The sequence below is a fragment of the Sinocyclocheilus rhinocerous genome, unplaced genomic scaffold, assembly GCF_001515625.1.
Source record: "Sinocyclocheilus rhinocerous isolate Xijiao unplaced genomic scaffold, SAMN03320098_v1.1 scaffold1570, whole genome shotgun sequence".
NCBI classification, from domain to species: domain Eukaryota; kingdom Metazoa; phylum Chordata; class Actinopteri; order Cypriniformes; family Cyprinidae; genus Sinocyclocheilus; species Sinocyclocheilus rhinocerous.
Window position 1 is genome coordinate 322,835 of NW_015664984.1, and position 19,557 is coordinate 342,391.

At 37.4% G+C, this 19,557-nt stretch overlaps 2 protein-coding genes across 4 annotated transcripts in view; one reads left to right on the top strand and one right to left on the bottom strand.

Annotated features, from left to right (window-relative positions):
- The window catches only part of vwa11 (von Willebrand factor A domain containing 11), an 18,001-nt gene extending 6,233 nt beyond the window's left edge, over nucleotides 1-11,768 (top strand). For both annotated transcript variants that reach the window (XM_016541385.1, XM_016541386.1), the window contains exons 2-17: nucleotides 788-986; nucleotides 1,116-1,394; nucleotides 3,023-3,116; nucleotides 3,423-3,551; nucleotides 4,916-5,102; nucleotides 6,462-6,631; nucleotides 7,026-7,138; nucleotides 7,288-7,404; nucleotides 7,508-7,681; nucleotides 7,848-7,980; nucleotides 8,215-8,364; nucleotides 9,077-9,169; nucleotides 9,255-9,523; nucleotides 9,801-9,934; nucleotides 10,050-10,209; nucleotides 10,990-11,768. In XM_016541385.1, the coding sequence (XP_016396871.1) occupies nucleotides 798-986; nucleotides 1,116-1,394; nucleotides 3,023-3,116; nucleotides 3,423-3,551; nucleotides 4,916-5,102; nucleotides 6,462-6,631; nucleotides 7,026-7,138; nucleotides 7,288-7,404; nucleotides 7,508-7,681; nucleotides 7,848-7,980; nucleotides 8,215-8,364; nucleotides 9,077-9,169; nucleotides 9,255-9,523; nucleotides 9,801-9,934; nucleotides 10,050-10,209; nucleotides 10,990-11,376 (2,778 nt within the window). In that variant the 5' untranslated portion in view covers nucleotides 788-797 and the 3' untranslated portion in view covers nucleotides 11,377-11,768. The remainder of the gene's footprint in view (nucleotides 1-787; nucleotides 987-1,115; nucleotides 1,395-3,022; nucleotides 3,117-3,422; nucleotides 3,552-4,915; nucleotides 5,103-6,461; nucleotides 6,632-7,025; nucleotides 7,139-7,287; nucleotides 7,405-7,507; nucleotides 7,682-7,847; nucleotides 7,981-8,214; nucleotides 8,365-9,076; nucleotides 9,170-9,254; nucleotides 9,524-9,800; nucleotides 9,935-10,049; nucleotides 10,210-10,989) is intronic.
- An 835-nt stretch (nucleotides 11,769-12,603) lies between these two features.
- Nucleotides 12,604-18,349, bottom strand: LOC107730532 (uncharacterized). Of its 2 annotated transcripts, XM_016541383.1 has the most exons (5): nucleotides 18,003-18,349; nucleotides 15,839-15,990; nucleotides 15,432-15,543; nucleotides 14,517-14,925; nucleotides 12,604-14,465 (listed from the first exon to the last, which is right to left on the bottom strand). In XM_016541383.1, the coding sequence occupies exons 1-5, from the start codon at nucleotides 18,268-18,270 to the stop codon at nucleotides 12,773-12,775; spliced, it is 2,634 nt and encodes an 877-aa protein (XP_016396869.1). In that variant the 5' UTR covers nucleotides 18,271-18,349; the 3' UTR covers nucleotides 12,604-12,772. The 2 variants fall into 2 exon arrangements, with proteins under 2 accessions (XP_016396869.1, XP_016396868.1); XM_016541382.1 differs by having other exon boundaries at nucleotides 12,604-14,925.
- Between the last annotated feature and the right edge of the window lie 1,208 nt (nucleotides 18,350-19,557).

Here is a 19,557-nt window from a genome sequence, read left to right on the forward strand (position 1 = left end):
CCTCAGCGATCAGCACGGATCAGCTCCAGGCATGACGAAGCAGATATCGTCCTCTTTTGGAAGACCAAAGAAAGTAGTTTCGCTTTCACAACGAAGCACACAGCGTCTTCAGGACATGGCGGCAGCGGCAACAATACTACAGCGAGAATAAAAGTTACGCCTTCTTTCTTTGCGTGAACATTTGGGCTGTGTTATGCAAATCTTCCCACATCGTGATGTAGGTATGTGGGGGCGTGTTAGAACGAGCCGTTTTAGGTAGGTGTGGCTGACTCTTAACTTTTATAAAGAATATCTCTTTGGATTTAAGACTTTAGTCTTTGCAACTTTACAGATCTTCTTTATGCACCAAGAGCTTGTAACACTCCAAAGAGAAAGGAAAAATTTAAATCGCATCATATGACCCCTTTAATAGCGAATATGCCATGGCGTGAGCACAACTGGCTCTTAAAAGGAATGGGAGATGAGACTCTGATTGGTTTATAGCATGTTATGCCCAAAACACACCCATTACTCATAAAGAGAATAGGGACAACCCTTTTAGACCATGCACCGGGCGCGCCGACTGTTTTTCCCGTCGTTAAACTAGCAAAAGTGGATTCGGACACCCCCTAAGTGCACCTGCCGCCGTGCGCTTTAGACCATGCAATCAGATCGTTAAAATAGGGCCCTCAGTGTCTCACAATGAAAAATGAAATGAAAATGTTTCTTACATAGTTGTTTTCACATTCCTTTAACTAGTGCTGTTGCACAGGCAGCTTCACTAAAATAAAATATTTGTTCACTTCAGTTCAATTCAGATGATCATGAAGTCATCAGTGCCCGTCATGGCCCTGATCGCACTAGTGGTGTCCAGGGTGCAGGCATTTATTTCAGTTGGGGGTAGCGGAAACACCCATGTGACCATTACTGACCATGCTGTAATGGCGAAGATCAATGAGGTGTGTGAAGCAGTGGCTGAATCAGAAGGAAGAGATTTCAAACCCACGGTGAGTCTGTGTACAAGCAGAGGCATAAAACAGCACTACCATGAAAACTGTGCACTTCTTTGGAAGACATATAGACCAAGTCATTTTTCAAAATGATGACACATAATTTAATTTCCCACTTTAACTCAGGGCCCTTCAGCAGAAGAGCTGCTGCGTGCGTGTCTGGGCAGAGCCACAGGTGAGGTATCGGGGGCCAAGTTCCGCACAGCACTGAATCAGATCTACAAGCAGAATGGCTTTGTGGACCAGGACTTCATGAGCAGCGCACCACACCACTTCAATAATGAGGCCTTCAATGAGGGACGCAACCTTATCATTCAGGGGACTGCGGCCATTAAAGCGAACATCCGCACCGACAACTTTCAGTCTGCCCGAGAAACACTGGGACGAGTGTGTCACACACTGCAGGTCAGCAAGAGGGCGATACATCAGTATCAGTGACTATGACATTGCACAAGCATATTGCCTCAGAATTGCTCAAGAACATGTTTTTATTAACTATTTGTTGACACTTTTACCTATTGAAAATACATTAAGGACTAAAAACATACAAAATCTAAACCCCTAATAAATGTAAATATACATGGTTCTCTAAAAGGTGTGTCTTTAAGCAACAACACAAATCTATATGTATGTATACAGTGGTATATACACAAAAATTACTAGAACACTAGTATTTTCACCAGCTAAAAACGGGTTTAAGTCAGTTATTTCTATCTTTTGCTGTAGTGTGTCAGTAGGAAATATCAGTTTACATTTACAAACATTCATTTTGCCATTAATTGTAATAATCCAGTGAGATTTTTGTTTGCACAAGGAGTGCTCCACACAGAGATCTAATCTCACCATCATCCAGTCTGTCTGGAATGACATGAAGAAACAGAACAAACTGAGACAGACTAAATCCAGAAGAACTGTGGCAACGTCTCCAAGATGCTTCAAGAGAACTGCCTGCAAAGCTACAGTACTGTTAAAAGTTTTAGGCACTTGCTGTAAAATAAGGATGATGCCAAAAATAATGTCATAAAACTTCTATTAACTAAATTAAATCAACATTTGGTGTGACCATCCTTTGCGTTTAAAGCAACTTTTGCCCTCGGTGCACTTGCGCATATTTTTTCAGGTAGCGTTGCAGGCAGGTCTAAAGCATCTTGGAGACGTTGCCACAGTTCTTCTGGATTGAGTCTGTCTCAGGTTGTTCTGTTTCTTCATGTCATTCCAGACAGACTGGATGATGGTGAGGTCAGATCTCGGTGCGGAGCACTGGCTGTTGTCAGACAAAAATCTCACTGGATTATTACAATTAACGGCAACATGAATGTTTGAAAATGTAAATGGATATTTCCTACTGACACACTAGAGCAAAAGATAAAAATAACTGACTTAAAACCATTTTTAGCTGGTGAAAACACTAGAGTTCTAATAATTTTGGCTACCGCTGTATGCGTGTATATATATATATATATATATATATATATATAAAAACATCTGTAATAGCTGGTGAAAACACTAGAGTTCTAATAATTTTGGCTACCGCTGTATGCGTATATATATATATATATATATATATATATATATAAAATCATCTGTAAGGATAAAAACATATGTAATAAGAAGTGTTTTTGCTAATGGTTGTGACACGTTTCCTTAAAAAGGTGTATCTTTAAACAAACACAAAATAAAACTTTCATCTTTAATATTGTCACGGCCCATGATTGTAGATAGCGCATGAGGAAGGAGTAACCAAAATAGACTTTAATTCCACTTTAACATAAAGAACAGGCGCGCTAAATAGCATCAATGCACGTGTACCATTAAATCAACATTAATCCAGGACGAAGAACAGACAGAAACTGAAGGCTTATAAAGACAGGGAAACAAAGGAGCAAACGAGATGATCAATCAACACAGGTGAACAGAATGAAGGTGATTAACTAATAATGAAAACAGGAACCAAACCAAATATGGACAAACAGGAACATACACGTGACAATTATGTTAAGCATTCATGTTACTTCATGTTTTTTTCCCCCCAGGATTTTTACAGCCACAGTAACTGGGTTGAATTAGGTAACGAAAGTCCATATGCCAACCTCATCAAACCGGATCTCAACATTGAGAAGATTGCAGGTACATAAAGCCAGTGGGTGTGATTTATGAGAGAGACTCATATGTGGAAAAAAAAAAAAGAGATTACGCCATTTTTTTAGTTGACATGTCCAATGTTCATGTGTAATAGCTCTTAATAATCAATGTTTTTAATGAAAACTGGAGATAAGTGAACAGATGACTTGGTGCTTAACTGATAACAGGTTACACTCAGTTGGGAGTACATATCATATTATGTGAGATTAATCTATGTTGACTGTTCCTAAACAGCAAATAAGTAAATTGAGTGCATGATTGTGATTTGCATGTGAATGTGTTAATGTGCAGACATTGCAATGCCAACATGCAGTGACTGTGCCAGTGGTACCTGTCCAAACCAGCTGCTTCCTGCCATTCTGAATGGGAAGTACCTCACTTCAGGATATATGGGCTTGTTCTCCCCTAAAAAACCTCAAGGTGAGGAGACCTACCAAGAGACACGGATGAGCAAACATACTGCAAAAAATTCAAGTTAAACTCAAAATGTATTAGCAACTACTTAGTAACTTAACAGTCTTGGTTTTGCAAAACCTAGTAACTATTTAAATAGATAAGCTGTTGAAAACACAAATCAAACTCAAATGACCAAGTTTTGGTGTTCAGCCCTTTTAAATTGTCGTAACTGAGCGTGGACTTATTTCAAATAATGTTGTTGTAACTAGGATGTTGGTGGATGTTGTAAGGTTGTGGCTCAACTTATTACCTGACACACTTTGCACATTTTTTTTCTTTCCATTATTACATAATACAGCAATCTATTTGATATATTGTGTTCATGGGGTAAGGAGTGGTTTCAATTAAGCAGTGTCCAAATTTACCAAAGAAAACAACTTTGTGACAGCAATTAAAAAAGTAAAAGCAGAACTAAAACATCTATTAGTTAAAATAGTGTAGTTCAAGTAGTGTAAGTGAAAAAAGCTAATTCAAAATGCCTTTGACATATAAAAAATAAGGTATCTGATTTATTCCATTTACTCACTTAAGCAACACTTCAATAGGGATTAGAAGTGGAAAAAGGAGCGAAAACTACTGTTTAAAAATGGATTTGAGAAAGCTGATTTGGAGAGAAAATATTCTTAAGTTTTAAAACTTCAGAAACTCTTATTCAGTGTTGGGGATAACGCATTACAAGTAACGCGAGTTAATCAGATTACTTTTTAAAAGTAACTAGTAAAGTAACGCATACTTTTTAATGTAGAAGGAAATATCTGAGTTACTTTTTCAAATAAGTAACTCCAGTTACTTTGTTTCCCATGTATTGACTGACAGCTCTCGTGTTGCCATGTTGAGAGAAATCGGGAGTAAGTGCAGAGGCGTTGTGTGCGCTGTGTGAACATGATGTTACTGTAGTTCTAGACTAAATATGAACATGTATTTACTCATCTCACCTCAATGTCTTTGCTACTTACCTTCGATAATCCAATTCAACCATACTCATAAGCAAAAACAACACATTTGTGTTTGATTTTTGTTATTGCTGAATAGTGTTGAACTTTCTTCTCTTGTGTCATATTGTTTGAACCCTCTACTGTACAGACATGAATTTACATTTGGCATATTCATTTCACTTTTGGTGTGCAAGGGCTTTCTTATATTTTTATATTAAAAACAAACAAGCAAGCCCTGCCCAGATTTAAAAAGTAACTCAAAAGTAACGTAACACATTATTTTCCATAAATGCAATTAGGTACTTTTTTAGGGAGTAACGCAATATTGTAATGCATTACTTTTAAAAGTAACTTTCCCCAACACTGCTCTTATTTGTCTTTTATGTGTAAAAGGAAAATGTAGCCATGGTGGGGAGACTGATCTCAGCAGTAGCCAGAATCCTCGCGGTGGGATCAGTAAAGATGAGAGCCATTCCCATAATGCTAATCTCCACAAGAATGCTGTGAACCTGGCAGCTGAAGCCACAATGGAGCTCCTAGAGGACATCCGTGGAGCTATAGGAAACAATAACTACCTTCGGTATGGAGATAGATTCCTCATATCTTTAGACAAACCTTCTTAAACTTTTAAGAGATTTTATAACTTGCAAAGCTGGGAGTTGTTCTCTTAAAGGGATACTCCACTCCAAAATGAAAATTTTGTCATTAATCACTTACCCCCATGTCGTTCCAAACCCGTCACGAAAACATCGCATCCGTGCAGCGCTGCTGACACAGAATAGCGTACGCTGCTTGCGTTCAGCACATATTCTCCAAAATGGACCTTGACAGTGTAATTTACTTGGCAGTCAATCGGACAGTCACAAACCTCCCGGTTTTCATCCAAAATGTCTTAAATTGTGTTCCGAAGACGAACGAAGCTTTTAGGGGTTTGGAACGACATGAGGGTAAGTGATTAATGACACAATTTTCACTTTGGGGTGGAGTATCCCTTTAACAGGTAATGAATGGTTTAGATTTATGAGATGTTCTGTAATATCGAATGTATCTAATAGTAAGTTTCAGCGAGATCTGTTTCACACACATTTTTATAATTTCAGGGCACATCTTCTCATATTATAATTTTCCTCTCAAGTTCCTCCTGTTCTCAGAGCTCTTGTAATTACAGGGACGGGTTGGATGTGGGATTACTGCTTTGATGTGAGTGTACAGTGACCCAAAGGGTCACAATGCCACTGTCTGTTCTCCTCCAAAGCTCACTTATCACAGCTCTCAACTTCCTGCTGAGAGCAGAGCTTCAGTGATCTCCACACAATACAGTGCATTATCTGCAGGAGGGTGCACTAGTATTGTCTTAACCTTATGACCCTTTGACCCCTCACACCATAAACAAAAACACAATATCAGTCATGAGGAGCTAATGTTCCCCAAACCTCCCGGTTTTCATCCAAAATGTCTTAAATTGTGTTCCGAAGACGAACGAAGCTTTTAGGGGTTTGGAACGACATGAGGGTAAGTGATTAATGACACAATTTTCACTTTGGGGTGGAGTATCCCTTTAACAACCTGTTCTCTACACCACTGTTCAAACGCTTGAGGACAGTAAGATTTTTTTTGAAAGCTATTAATATTTGTATTCAGAAAAGATGCATTAGATTGATCAAATATTTGTAATGTTACAAATATACTTCTATTTCTAATAAATGCTGTTCTTTTCTATTCATCAAAGAATCCTGAAAAAACATATCACAGTTTCCACATTTTTAACAGCACAACTGTTTTCAATTTTATAATAATAAGAAATGCTTCTTGAGCAGAAGATACATTAAGTCTTATTGCCCACATACATCTTAATGGTGTATGTAAATATAAATGTATTTTTTTAAAATCTGGTTTTGAATCCATTAACCAAAATATTTCTCTCTTTTTCCTCCATCAGGCTGATGGGTATTTCGCGATCTGCAGTGCTGGCTTTTGTGATCGACACCACAGGCAGTATGGCAGACGACATTGCAGAGGCCAAGAGAGTCGCCTTCAACATTATTGACAGTAAAAAAGGAACTCAAGATGAACCATCTGAATACATTCTGGTGCCGTTTAATGATCCAAGTGAGAGCAAAAAACATACATAACAGCACATAAAAATATTTGGTAAAAAACATCAATTTTAATTACACTGAACTGTTTTTATTGATGCAATTTATTTATTACCAGCATTGGTTCATTATCTCAATTTTCCTGTGAAAAAAACATGCAGTGCTGCCTTAGTATTTGACCGAAATTGGGTATCTTAGGAGACATAAGCAAAATTAAGCATAATAAAGGCTTTGTGATATGGTGACTTAAAATATTGCCTTTGTAGGTAGCTCACTAGGATTTGAAATAAGGCAATGATGTACGTTTTCATTCGTATTATGGCAAACGTGATCAGATATAGTCTAAATTAATATAAATCTAAATTATTTACAGACACAATATGTATATATTTTGCATGAATTTGTAGAATTTGGACCACTAATAAGAACCACAGACCCAGATGTGATGAAATCAGAGATCTCCAAGATCAGAGCTGATGGAGGAGGAGATATCCCAGAAATGTGCCTGTCAGCACTTCAGGTATTGTGTTGTGTGGCCTTTCAGCCAATCATCTCAGTCGTCATATGTGAATACTACCAATATAGTTCCCAGTTAGAACTAAGAAATATTAGATTATTGAACAAGGAGTCAAGGTTCCTCTTCTTTCTAACCTTCGGTTTCTCCCACAGTTGGCTCTGACAGGAGCTCCTTCCTCCTCATATATATATGTGTTCACGGATGCTCCACCTAAGGATACACACCTGGAGAAAACTATAGCTGCCCTTATTAGCAGCACCAAGACTACGGTAAATCTATCCATCCTTGTTTCACACGCAGTCCTTGCCATCATAAATTTCACCAGCCCTCCATCAGTTTCCCACTTTTCCATCTCTTGGCCTTTGTTTTCAGGTATCTTTCTTACTGACAGCATCAAGCAGGGGGAGAAGGGCATTGAGTGCATCGTCACAGTTTCAGATGTATTATGACATGGCCTTGGCCTCTGGCGGTCAAGCCATTGAGGTCTCCAAGTCCAGCATCTCTCAAGCCACTGACATCATTGTCGACACCTCTACATCAGCCCTGGTATGATCAGCGTCTTATAGTCTTTTCACAATTGTCAACATCTCACAAACAAAATGGTTATGCTAGCTCACTGACATTGCAAATACAAAAAACAGCATCTTCAAATAACTTTCTATTATGTCTTTCATTTTTGCAAATGTTTGCACACTCTTTCTTTATCTATCAGGTGACAATTCTTCAGTGCTCTAGGGATCCAGGACGTGTAGAGAATTTCCCCTTCTTACTGGACGGGTCTGTGTCCAACACTACCATCTACATCACAGGAACTGGCCTCACGTTCAACCTGCGCAGCCCCACAGGTAAATTCAGAGACACCTTTAACTAAATAAACTAAAATACAAATATTTTTTTGTAACCAAAATACATTTTCATGATTTAAAAAAAAAAGAAAAGAAATAAATAAAAACTAAATAAAAATGTAAAACTATAATAACCCCAACAAGAATTTATTGTATTATATTGTGTTAAGCTTCAATATAAGATATAAAAGTAAGTTCCTCTTTTATTGCCTAACGGAATACACTTGCTTCCAGGAGTGACTCAATCTAACACTGTTGTCAACGGACCTCTGGGAACAATTCAGAGAGTGGGAAACCTGCAACGAATCCAAGTAAACGGAACAGAGATGGGCCTGTGGCACATTGACATGACGACAACACGGCCCTACTCCATAAAAGTGATGGGTGAGCCATCATGTACTTATTTGATAAATCAATGCAAAGCCAAACACTAAAGTTATTGCCAACCTGTTATGAGAAGAATACAGATAAATGCCAAGTTCTCTCATGAAACTCAGGCATGTTGGGTCCTTAACGCAAACTATGATATTATTTACAGCATAAACCTACAGCGTTAAACCAAGCTGATTGGTTCATGTTGCACACACACCCACTGAGTTTGCTGCTTTACATTTAAATGGCTGGTTAGCATTCGCTTGAGCATTTCAGAGTTCCTCTGAAACTCTCCACCTTCCCCAGCTCCACCTGTATAGATCTGCTACATAGACTATTTGTGCAGCAGCAGTATGTCTTAAATACAGCACCGTATCGACAGCAATATCAGCAATAATCTAAAACAACAGCAATAACCAACAACAGCAACAATTCAGCAGCAGCAGCAGCAGAGCAGATCTATTCTGCCAAGACCAAATACATTAACATTGTCATATCCATTACCATGATAAAACCTTCAGAGAGTTGTCATGATAGAAATGTGTATTTGTTCTTTACTCTTGTAATATTAGGAGGAAAATGGCTAATGTGGAGTATTGATAAAAAAACATTGTAATTAATTAATTAATTTTGATAGTAATAAAAATGCTGTGGCACTCTGAGATGTATGTTGATAGTATTCAGACCCTTTTTTGCCTTTCTAATTTGAAACCATGTTTTACAGGTCAGAGTGCGATTACATTCATCTACGACTTTGTGGAGGAATTCAAAGGACCCCATCCTGGATTTGCTGCCATTGATGGGCGGCCATCAACAGGTTTAAACCGTTGTCCTGTTTAACTATTAAACAATTCTTATTGAATGATTTGAATGGAAGTGTACAGATATTTTGCTCTTTATAGGCTCACCGGCTAAGCTGCTCCTAACACTGACAGGAGAGAAAGGTCCGGAGGCTCTAGAGCTGCAGGAGGTTGTTCTCATGGAGGTGTCTGGGGTCAAAGTGTCTAATGGAACCATTGAGAAAATGGGTAATGGAGATTACCTGGTTACTGTGAACGAAGTGCCAGAAGGAGAGTTTGTAGTAATGCTGAAAGGAAAAGACAAGACCTTCACCAGCCTGTTCCAGAGGCAGACCACCACACAGATGTCTCAGTCTAAAGTCACCATCAAGGTACAAACTGCATTCTTAGTGCATTCTTCTTATTAAAACTTGAAATTAAAAATTGATTTAAAAATTGATTATATTTGTGGACTGTATTATTTAGCTGATTTAAGTGTTGTGCTGTTAGCTTAGCAACATGCTAACATAAAAAACTAGTGAGTCTCTTGTATGAAAATCAGTCACTTGTAAATTCCCATTATACTTCCTTTAGAAGGCAGTAGGCTGCTCGCTAGTTGTTTAAACAAATCAAATTTGAATTCTAATGCTATTTTCTCTCCATCTACAGGCAATAGCAGACAGCTCCATGCTACCAGGACAAGTATTTAAACTCAATTTTACTGTTACAACCAATGGAACCAGTGGTACCTACACAATCCGTGCAAGGAATGACAAAAACATCCCTATGACACATCCATCAACGTAATTCCTTCACTTAGTTCTCAAATCACTCAGTAATGATTGACACAAGCTTTAATCAGCTTTTCTTATCAAGAACAAAACTCTTTGCTACAATTCTGTTTCTTTGCCCTCACAGGCTCAATCTCATGAGTGGCGGCAGTGCTCAGGGGACAGTGTCTCTCACTCCACCTGGTAATACGGTCTCAGGCACAGATGTTACGCTAACCATCGAGGCAGAAAGCCCTGGAGGAAGCGATTCTAACTATGCTGTCCTTCGCCTTTCTGTTCTCTCCAAGGTAACCTTAGAGGTTTCAGACAGACTGATAAAGCATACTGCTTTTGTGCAATTTATAAGATAAGGAAATGGAATGAGGCATACTTATATGTGGGATGTTATTTCAGTCATTTCAGATTCTCTGCTGATTTTGCACTAGTGGCCCACTAAGAAAATGGACAGTTTAGATTTCTAAATGATTTCTGTGAGTGACAGCCAATTGTTTCTTCACACAAAACAAATTGTGTTTGACTTATGTTTAATATATAATACCATTCAAAAGTTTGGGGTCAGTATGATTTTTTTTTTTTTTTGTCGAAATGAATTATTTCATTTAGCAATGATGCATTAAATTGAGCAGACGCTGTAGTGAATACTTTGACTTAGTTACAAAGGATTTCTATTTTACATAAATACTGTTCTTTGCTGAATTTCTATTCATCAAAGAATCCTGAAAGAAAATGTATCATGGTTTTCCACAAAAATATGAAGCAGCTCAACTGTTTTCAATATTGCTAATAATAATTATAAATGTCCCTTGAGCAGCAAATCAGCATATTAGAATGATTTCTGAAGGATCATGTGACACTGAAGACCGGAGTAATGATGCGTAATAATGATGCTTTGCCATCACAGGAATAAATTACAATTAAAAATATATTTAAATGGAAAAGTTATTTTAAATTATAACATTTCACGCTATTGTTTTTACTGTCATTTTAATGAAATATATATATATATATATACCACATAATTCAATACTAAGCTGTTGTTTCAACTCACCCTTTACCGTTTCATCCAGGTTACTGACTTCACACCTCCAAAATGTGAAATTGTCAATGTACAGGGTATTTGCTACTCCTCCTCTTGCAACTCATCAAACTGGGAACTGTCTGTCAACATCACAGACGGTAATGGCACAGGCATCGAGAGCATTTCCATCCAGCAAGGCAGTGGAAACTTCACCCAGAGGAAAGTGGAAGACGGTGTGATCGTGGTGATGGGTCTGTATGAGGCCTCATGTTGTTCACCTTCTGTGACTTTGTCTGCAGTTGACAAGGTAGGGAACGTGGGCAGGTGCAGTTACACCATGAAGTCCAGCGCAGGCTCGCGCCTTATCAGCATGTCCCTCCCTCTGTGGGCATCTCTGCTTTTATACAGTTTCCTATGTGACGCCTTCCCTCTGTAGTGAAATGGAGTTCATCCAGCCAAATACACAGTCATCCCATTCTTTTATGGCAATATAAATCATTCTTAGATCTCTGAAATTGCATAGCATTTCATCCCAAACATTCATTTACTGGTATTTCCAGCTATGGAGGACTTCCATTGAAGAGCTATGCTGCTTATACAGACCTTACAAACCTCAAAGATAGATTGTGAAGTCATGTGACAGGCAGAAATATAACTCGGGAACCACCAAAGTTATCTTTATTAAAATGAATTTAATTAATTTCCAAATTATGATTGTCATTTTTGTCACATACTAGTTTAGTGTAATATTTGTATGATCAGTACAAATGAATGTTGCAAAAATAAATGTTTTCTAATCCACAATATTACATTTTCCGCCCAAATATAGAAAATGGTTACTTTAGTATATTTTGTGTAACCATATAAGGTCACATATATTTTGAATATCAATAACAAATAATTGTTAAATAATTTTACAAATATTACGCTGATTTCTAAATATGCATTCAAAGAAATTTTATACATAAAGGATTTTTATGTGCCATAAACATAAGGTCATGTGTTAGCTTAGTGTTTTCTCCTTGCATTGAATGATGTGGTACATGTTGCAACATGAACTTGTAGACACTATCTCAACCAGCTATCCAAATGTTAACAACTTAACATAAATTGGAATTTGTATTCAAATATGTCTTTGAGTCTTTTTTTTAAGCAGGCTACAACGTTCAACATGTGCTTGCATGTTTGCCTAAAATGAAAATATACTTTTTACAATTCTTCAGTGTATTTCTGCTCCTGTTTTGCTTTTTATCTCTACGGCAATTCATGTACGTTATTTCAATCTTGAGGTTTATAAATGGTGTGTTAGACAATCTGTGGTATCATACACTGCCACCCCATGGTTGATATTTCTTTCTTATCTGCATCATACTAGTACATTCATATGAATACATAGAATATGCCTAATACAATTTCAAGATACACTGTGGAGCAAACAAACTCAGTTTACATAGGTATCATTTTACAAAATTACTTTTTATTTATATTTTATTGATATTTATAGTAGGATGGACAATAGAAAAACTATCAAAATATATTAAAAAAATAAAGAAGCAGTATATAAGTTTCACGCTGACAAAAGAATAGAAAAATCATCACATTTTATTACTTTACATTTTAAATGTGCTTCATTAAAGCACTTAAAAAAAAAAGAGCATGCACAAAATTAATGCAGCAAAGCAGTTATTTTTTTACTTTTCCATTTTAAAAATAGCATCTTCATAAATGAATTTACAGTCGGGCCTAATACTGTTTTATTTTCTGCAACAGAATATTTATCAGTAGATCAACTGAATGCTTAATATTGAACAATCCAAATTATTATTATTTTTTCATGTAACATGTTGTGTGTTGATGTGTTTCTTGAGATGGGCTGACTGAGTAAAGCGTTTCCCACATTTCTTGCACTCAAACGGTCTTTCCCCTGTGTGGATGAGCTTGTGTCTTTTAAAATTGCCTAGATCCACAAATCCCTTTTCACAGTGGGGGCAGATGTAGCGTTTCTCTCCTCTATGCCCCTGCATATGCATATTCAGAGCGACTCTATGTTTAAACTTCTTCCCACATAGAGTGCACGAGAACGGCTTCTCTCCGGTGTGCATTCGCATATGGGTAGCCCGGTCTGCCTTGGCCAAAAACCTCTTTCCACAAACTTTACAAGGAAATGGCCTTTCTCCAGAGTGAATAAGCTGATGTTTAGTAAGGGTAAAGTGGTATACAAAACTCTTCCCACACTCCTCACACTGATACCGCTTCTCCTCCGCATGGACCTTCACATGCCGGTTAAGACCTCGGACACTAGGAAACGCCTTTCCACACTGGGAACAGGTATAAGGTCTTTCGCCAGTATGAAGTCTCATGTGGTTCTCCAAGGCTGATGCATTGCTGAGGACCCTTCCACACTGGGGACACTCTGTATTTCTCTGCAGTGTTTTGCCCGGAGGTTTTGGTAATAGTTGATTTCCGTTATTTGAGCCAGAATTTGGTGTTTCACTAATCAAGTCGTTCTGCACCTGATCCACCCTCTTATCCTTTACCATAAGTGTGCCATCCTCACCTGCAGGATCTATTTGTCTAGATTTGGAGCAAATCTTTCTCTGTTTTCTAAGTCTAGACTGGAGGGTGGGTGTGTCATCATCTTCTAAAAGGTCTTTATCATTTCTCTCTGTGCAACATGGTGAAAATAGTACGTTCGTTTCGAAGTTGTCAACTGGAGACGCAGAGGTATCTACAGACGGAATGGGTACTCGCCCTAAAACAACGTTAGCGGAAGCGGGAGCTTGTTGCTCCTTCAGTGTTAGCAGAGGTGCAAACTGCCCAGATGGCTGAAAATGGTGCATGGGTGCCTGCTCCGGGGCATCTTGTGGCGTTATCATGATAGGCGAATGCAAATGCAAAGTATCAAGAGATTCAAGCAAACCTGGCGTATTATCGGGTGGAGGAAAAAACTGGTCTGGAGAAGAGGAGAATTGATCGGATTGTGGCGGATATTGAGATTGCGTGAGTGGAGGTTGAGGTGGGTTTAAGGAGACGGATCCCTGAATTGGGTTAACTGGAATATGTGGAGAAGAAAATGGAACATGCGTTGGCAGATAAGAAGGTGGCGTCGCCTGAACTGGATTGTGTGGCAGAACCAAAGGGAACTGAAATGATGGACTTGAATTCACAGAATGTGCTGGCATTACCTGTGGGGATGCAAAAACATGAGATTGAGGAGGAACAAGACTGGATGAGGGAATCCGATCCTGGACTGGTGGAAGAGTATTTGGAGCTGCTGCGACAGGAACGAGTCTTGATGGCATGACAGTGTGTACTTGTGGAGTCATCTCTTGGGCTGGTGTTTTGATGGATTGTGGTGGAAAGAATGGAGGTTGTGTAAGTTGAGAGGAACATTGGGTTAATGGCTCAGTGGCCTGGTTTAGCGAGGCAATGGTTGAAAGAGTTTTCTCAGTATGTGAAACCAATGCCTGAGCTCGCTGTTTGGAGGAATAAGGCTCTGTTACTAAGACTTGGCTTGGAGGAACAGGAGTTAGGTAGGTGTTATGACAGATATTTGACCTCTCTTTCTGAGGGACTACTGTCTGGTTTGATGTTTGAGGATTTGGGTTTGGGTTTGGTCGACGATGAACTAATGAAGCTGTAGGCTTGGTTTGAGGTATTGATGGAGTGCCAGACAGCTCAATCATTGGCACAGACGAGTTAACATTGGAAGCAGGAGTCTGGGTTGAATTGGGAAGCACTGAAGAAGTTGATGTCTGTGCTGGTGCACTGGCATTCTGTCTTTTGTTTTGGGAAGACAAGCCTTCAGTGGTTTCCAATGTTCTTTCAGATGTACCTCGGCTGGGTTGTATAGTCTGATTGGGTTTTTGACCACTGGAATCCACTCTGCGACTACAAGAGGAAGGAATCACTGGTGGTGGTGGTGACTTTCCTCTATGGTTGTTATTGGGTCTGGCTATTGTTTGCAACGCTGATGGGATCACAACTGTGAATAGAGAGGTGAAGATGCAAGAAAGGAACATAAGGAAGACAAAATGTAAATATAAAAAGTTGCAAATTGAGTCCTCAACAGATAGATTAGTTGAGTATCTGAGTGGTGTACACACTATGGGATGGGGTAATTTCATCTGCACTATATATATATATATATTTTTTTTTTTTTTTGGTCTACGGTCCTAACTGTGAAGTACAACTGTGTAAATATTTATGCATATTTTTTATTTGAAAAGGATTGGCTCTTACATGATAAATATATGTAAATGGAAGATTTAAAAAAAACATTCAAGTGTAAAAAGTTCAACTTTTAAAAATGGTTATATAATAACCTATATTTTATTTAATTCTATCAGTTGCTGCTAAATTAGTAAATGCATATTACACCAAGCAGTTGAGTCTCCATTGTGGACTTGTGAAAGAACTACATTTAAGATATGACATATATGAGAATTTTTTCCCTCATTGCTCAGTTGAATTTGTGAATGACTCTTGTACCCCTTTCCACAGTGTCCTTATTTGGCTCTCTGCGCACCAGTATGGGCTCAGCACCCTCTTGCTTTAGTAGAAAGTATCCTGGTGCATAGCTGTTGCATTCAGTCTCTTGAGGCTGAAGACACAGAACATAAAATAATAATGTATAAAGGGGCTATAGCATTAAAATACTATCCACTCCAGAAAGATCAACTATAAACATAAGATTTAAACTCAATCCTAATTGACCTCACCTCACATAGCATTTTCAATCAAGCCTCTAAATATAGAAAACCCTTACAGAGAGGAAATATGACATCAGTCTGTGAACTCTGCTGTTTCACCACATAATTGATATGCAAAACAAAAAAGGGTGAGGGAGGGGAAGAGTAAACACTTACTTTTCTATCATATGACCCGTCATTTCTTACCTCTTTTTTGATGAGGAGCAATGCAAGCTGTCTGTTCCCATCCTCACTGGCACATAGATCTGTGAGTTTATCACTAGTTATGTCTCCCACATTAAGACGTTGTCCTATAAACTGAAGAGGGCTGCATCCCCGGTCAACCAAAGTGGGCTTTTCTGACAAAAAAAAACAACAAAAAAAACCCTGTAAATAACCCTGTTGAAAAAAGCCTAACCGGACTAAACATCTTATGTTTTTAGGCAGGTATACATTACAAATGACAGATTATGAGATAAAATTGGTATAAATATACATATGTTAAATATATTTGTAAAAAAAAAATTCCATAGCTGAATGGTCAGAGAAAAAGGCCATAGAAGTGATTTTTATGTAGGGGAGAGCGGGGCACAAAGTAACACTTTTTGACTTTCTCAGTTTGTGTAAATCCACATGGGGTTCAGAATATAATTTTTTTCATCCACAGTAATTTTACACTTGTCTAGTACAAATATGTCACTTTGTTTCATAATTACAGTATATACGTTTTTTCTTTATTTACCCTCAAAAAATGGAAGTGAAATGTGACAACATGCCCCATGGGGGGGTACATTGTAACAGCTGAGGGGCACGTTGTAACATGACCATATGACCGCTTAAAATGTTATCTGATCGAATAAAAAAAACAAAACAAGACAAACTAAAATATTTTGTCAATAAAATAAAATTATTATTTTTTTCAAATAAAATTATGGCGTTTTTTAAGAATTAAAAATAATCTGATTTTGGAGTTTGACAATGAACACATTGCAACCATACTTGGGACGGCCCACATAAATGAGCCAAAATGCTTTACATGTCTTGAAATAATAATTTCTAAACATTAAACATTGACTGTCAGTCTTTATTCACCTGTTTCTCGTTGTTTCTCATTAAAATTAAAGTAAATAGTCAGTTTGTGTAAATCCACATGGGGTTCAGAATATAATTTTTTTCATCCACAGTAATTTTACACTTGTCTAGTACAAATATGTCACTTTGTTTCATAATTACAGTATATACGTTTTTTCTTTATTTACCCTCAAAAAATGGAAGCGAAATGTGACAACATGCCTCGTAGGTGGGGTACATTGTAACATCTGAGGGGCACGTTGTAACATGACCATATGACCGCTTAAAATGTTATCTGATCGAATAAAAAAAACAAAACAAGACAAACTAAAATATTTTGTCAATAAAATAAAATAATTATTTTTTTCAAATAAAATAATGGCGTTTTTTAAGAATTAAAAATAATCTGATTTTGGAGTTTGACAATGAACACATTGCAATCATGCTTGGACGGCCCACATAAACGAGCAAAAATGCTTTACATGCCTTGAAATAAAAATTTCTAAACATTAAACATTGACTGTCAGTCTTAATTAACCTGTTTCTCGTTGTTTCTCATTAAAATTCATTAAAGTAAATTAAATTACATCGCTAATGTCATAGAATAGCACATTGTAACGCAGTGTTACAACGTGCCCCATCTGCGCAACTGGAATTTAAAACTGGTTAGTGTCTTCTGATAGTTAGCGAAGCATTAAAAAATAATCTAAACTGATAAATATCAGACTGGAGATTAAAATAATAGCAGATTTGTCTAATTTTAAATGAGTAATAAAAACTGATGAAAAATTTACTTAAGCCAGAATTTAAATGTTACTATGGTAAAATAAATATTCAAACCACGTGTGTTACAACTAACACCCCGTTACTTTGTGCATCGCACTCATCGCAAGTTTATTGTTAAATTGTTAAATGCCCTTACATATCTCTGTCACCATTATAAGTGTTTGATCACCACATTTGAGTGATCATTGCAAAAAATGTGTTTATGTATATATATTCTGTTTATGTATATACTGTATTCTATATATAGTACCAGTTTAATTTTGGCGCACGTTTGTTTTCTATATAATGTTGATATGGTAACTAATAAATACTGTAAATTTTGTTATGCTAGCATGTGTGGAAATATTCAAACCACGTGTGTTACTACTAACCCCGCGTTACTTTGTGCCCGGCGCTCCCCTATTTACCATCCGTCTTTGTCTACTCTAAGCCGTTAAAAGTCGTTCTAATTTTCCAGGAAGTGTTTAATGCACGCCATAACCCAGGAACACACTGTTGTAAGAAAAAGACCTACCACACTGCACGCCAATATCACGATGTTTAGAGTCGTTTCCAGTCCTCTGGCTCCCGGCTTCAGAGAATCTCTTGCTCTGGCTGGATGTATCACCTGTCTTCGTGTTGACTTTCTCTTGTCTCAGCTGCACCAATTCCGCTTTCAAGCGCTGCAAAGTGCCATCATAAAGTTTTGTCGCTTCCCTGACAGCAGTCTGTAAAATTGTTTCCATGATGTGCGTGAACTGGGTCTGAAACCCGTCATAATCGTCCGCGCTCGCATCCGGCATGGTTTTAAGTTAATTTTATGGAGAAGACGTTATGATCCCTTTCACAAAGTCAACGAGACTCACAATGACGCGTCCAGAGGAGGGCGGAATACTTCCGCACAGAATGTTAAAAAGTTGTATTTATAGACTGCAGTAAAGATAGTTTGCGGTCTGCTTTTAATATGACACTGAAACGCTCTGAAGCTCTAAACAATGTATACATGTAGATGTCTTGATAAGGCAGAGACACAAAACTTTTTATAACTTATTGATTATTTGTATTTTTTCAAAGTCCATCATCTATATCTTAAGTGGTTTTGATGGATCAAGAATGTAGAAATCAAAATATATTTTATATTAGGCTATATATGCATTACACAGTCCTGCATCTTGACAGAATTCTGCTGATTTCCAAAAAAGGCCTAAGATTGCCTAAATTGATAATGCAGTGAGTTCAAAAATATCAATACAAACTTTCAACTACATGCATTTTTTTTATTTATTTTTTTACAAATTAAGAATAACATTTAACAAATTATAGGCTATAAAACAGGCACTATGACACGTTTAGCACATTGCTTTTAATATTTCATATGCTATCAATAACTGAGAAGTCAACTACTTGATATGTAAGTTTCACAAATGGATTTTGGCAGATTTTACACCATATAACTTCTTTTATGTTATATGGTTTCATAAATAACAAAACTGATTACGTTACTGTAGTTATAGAAGGCCTACATTAGAAAAGGGAAGTACATGTAAATTGCATCCTTTCTAATAGCAGGCTTATAGAGCAGTGGTTCTCGAGTTTTTTTTTTCGTTTTTTTTTTAGATCTTATCTTTGCTACTTCTGTTGTAATAAAATAAGTAAACCACTGATCTATATCTATATCAAAAAAACAAAACAAAAAAAAGACAGTTAACGCTAATGCGAGAGTGTTTCTAATGCAGCGTCTATGGGAGGGATGGTACATTTGACATCGTTCTCTCTTCTGACTGCCGTTATCAGTCTCTCTCAATTTTTTTCCTTTTATTGAAAGTCATGAAAACACTATCGTGGAGTTTTTCTTTTGATATTTGAGCAAATGGGAATGCAAAAAAATATATTTGTGGTACTCTCCCATTCACTGCTCTTCAGTGTTTTCATTAGTGTTAGGGGTCATATGATGCGATTTCAATTTTTCCTTTCTCTTTGAAGTGTTACAAGCTCTTGGTGCATAAAGAAGATCTGTAAAGTTGCAAAGACTAAAGACTCAAATCCAAAGAGATATTATTTATAAAAGTTAAGAGTCAACCACGCCTACC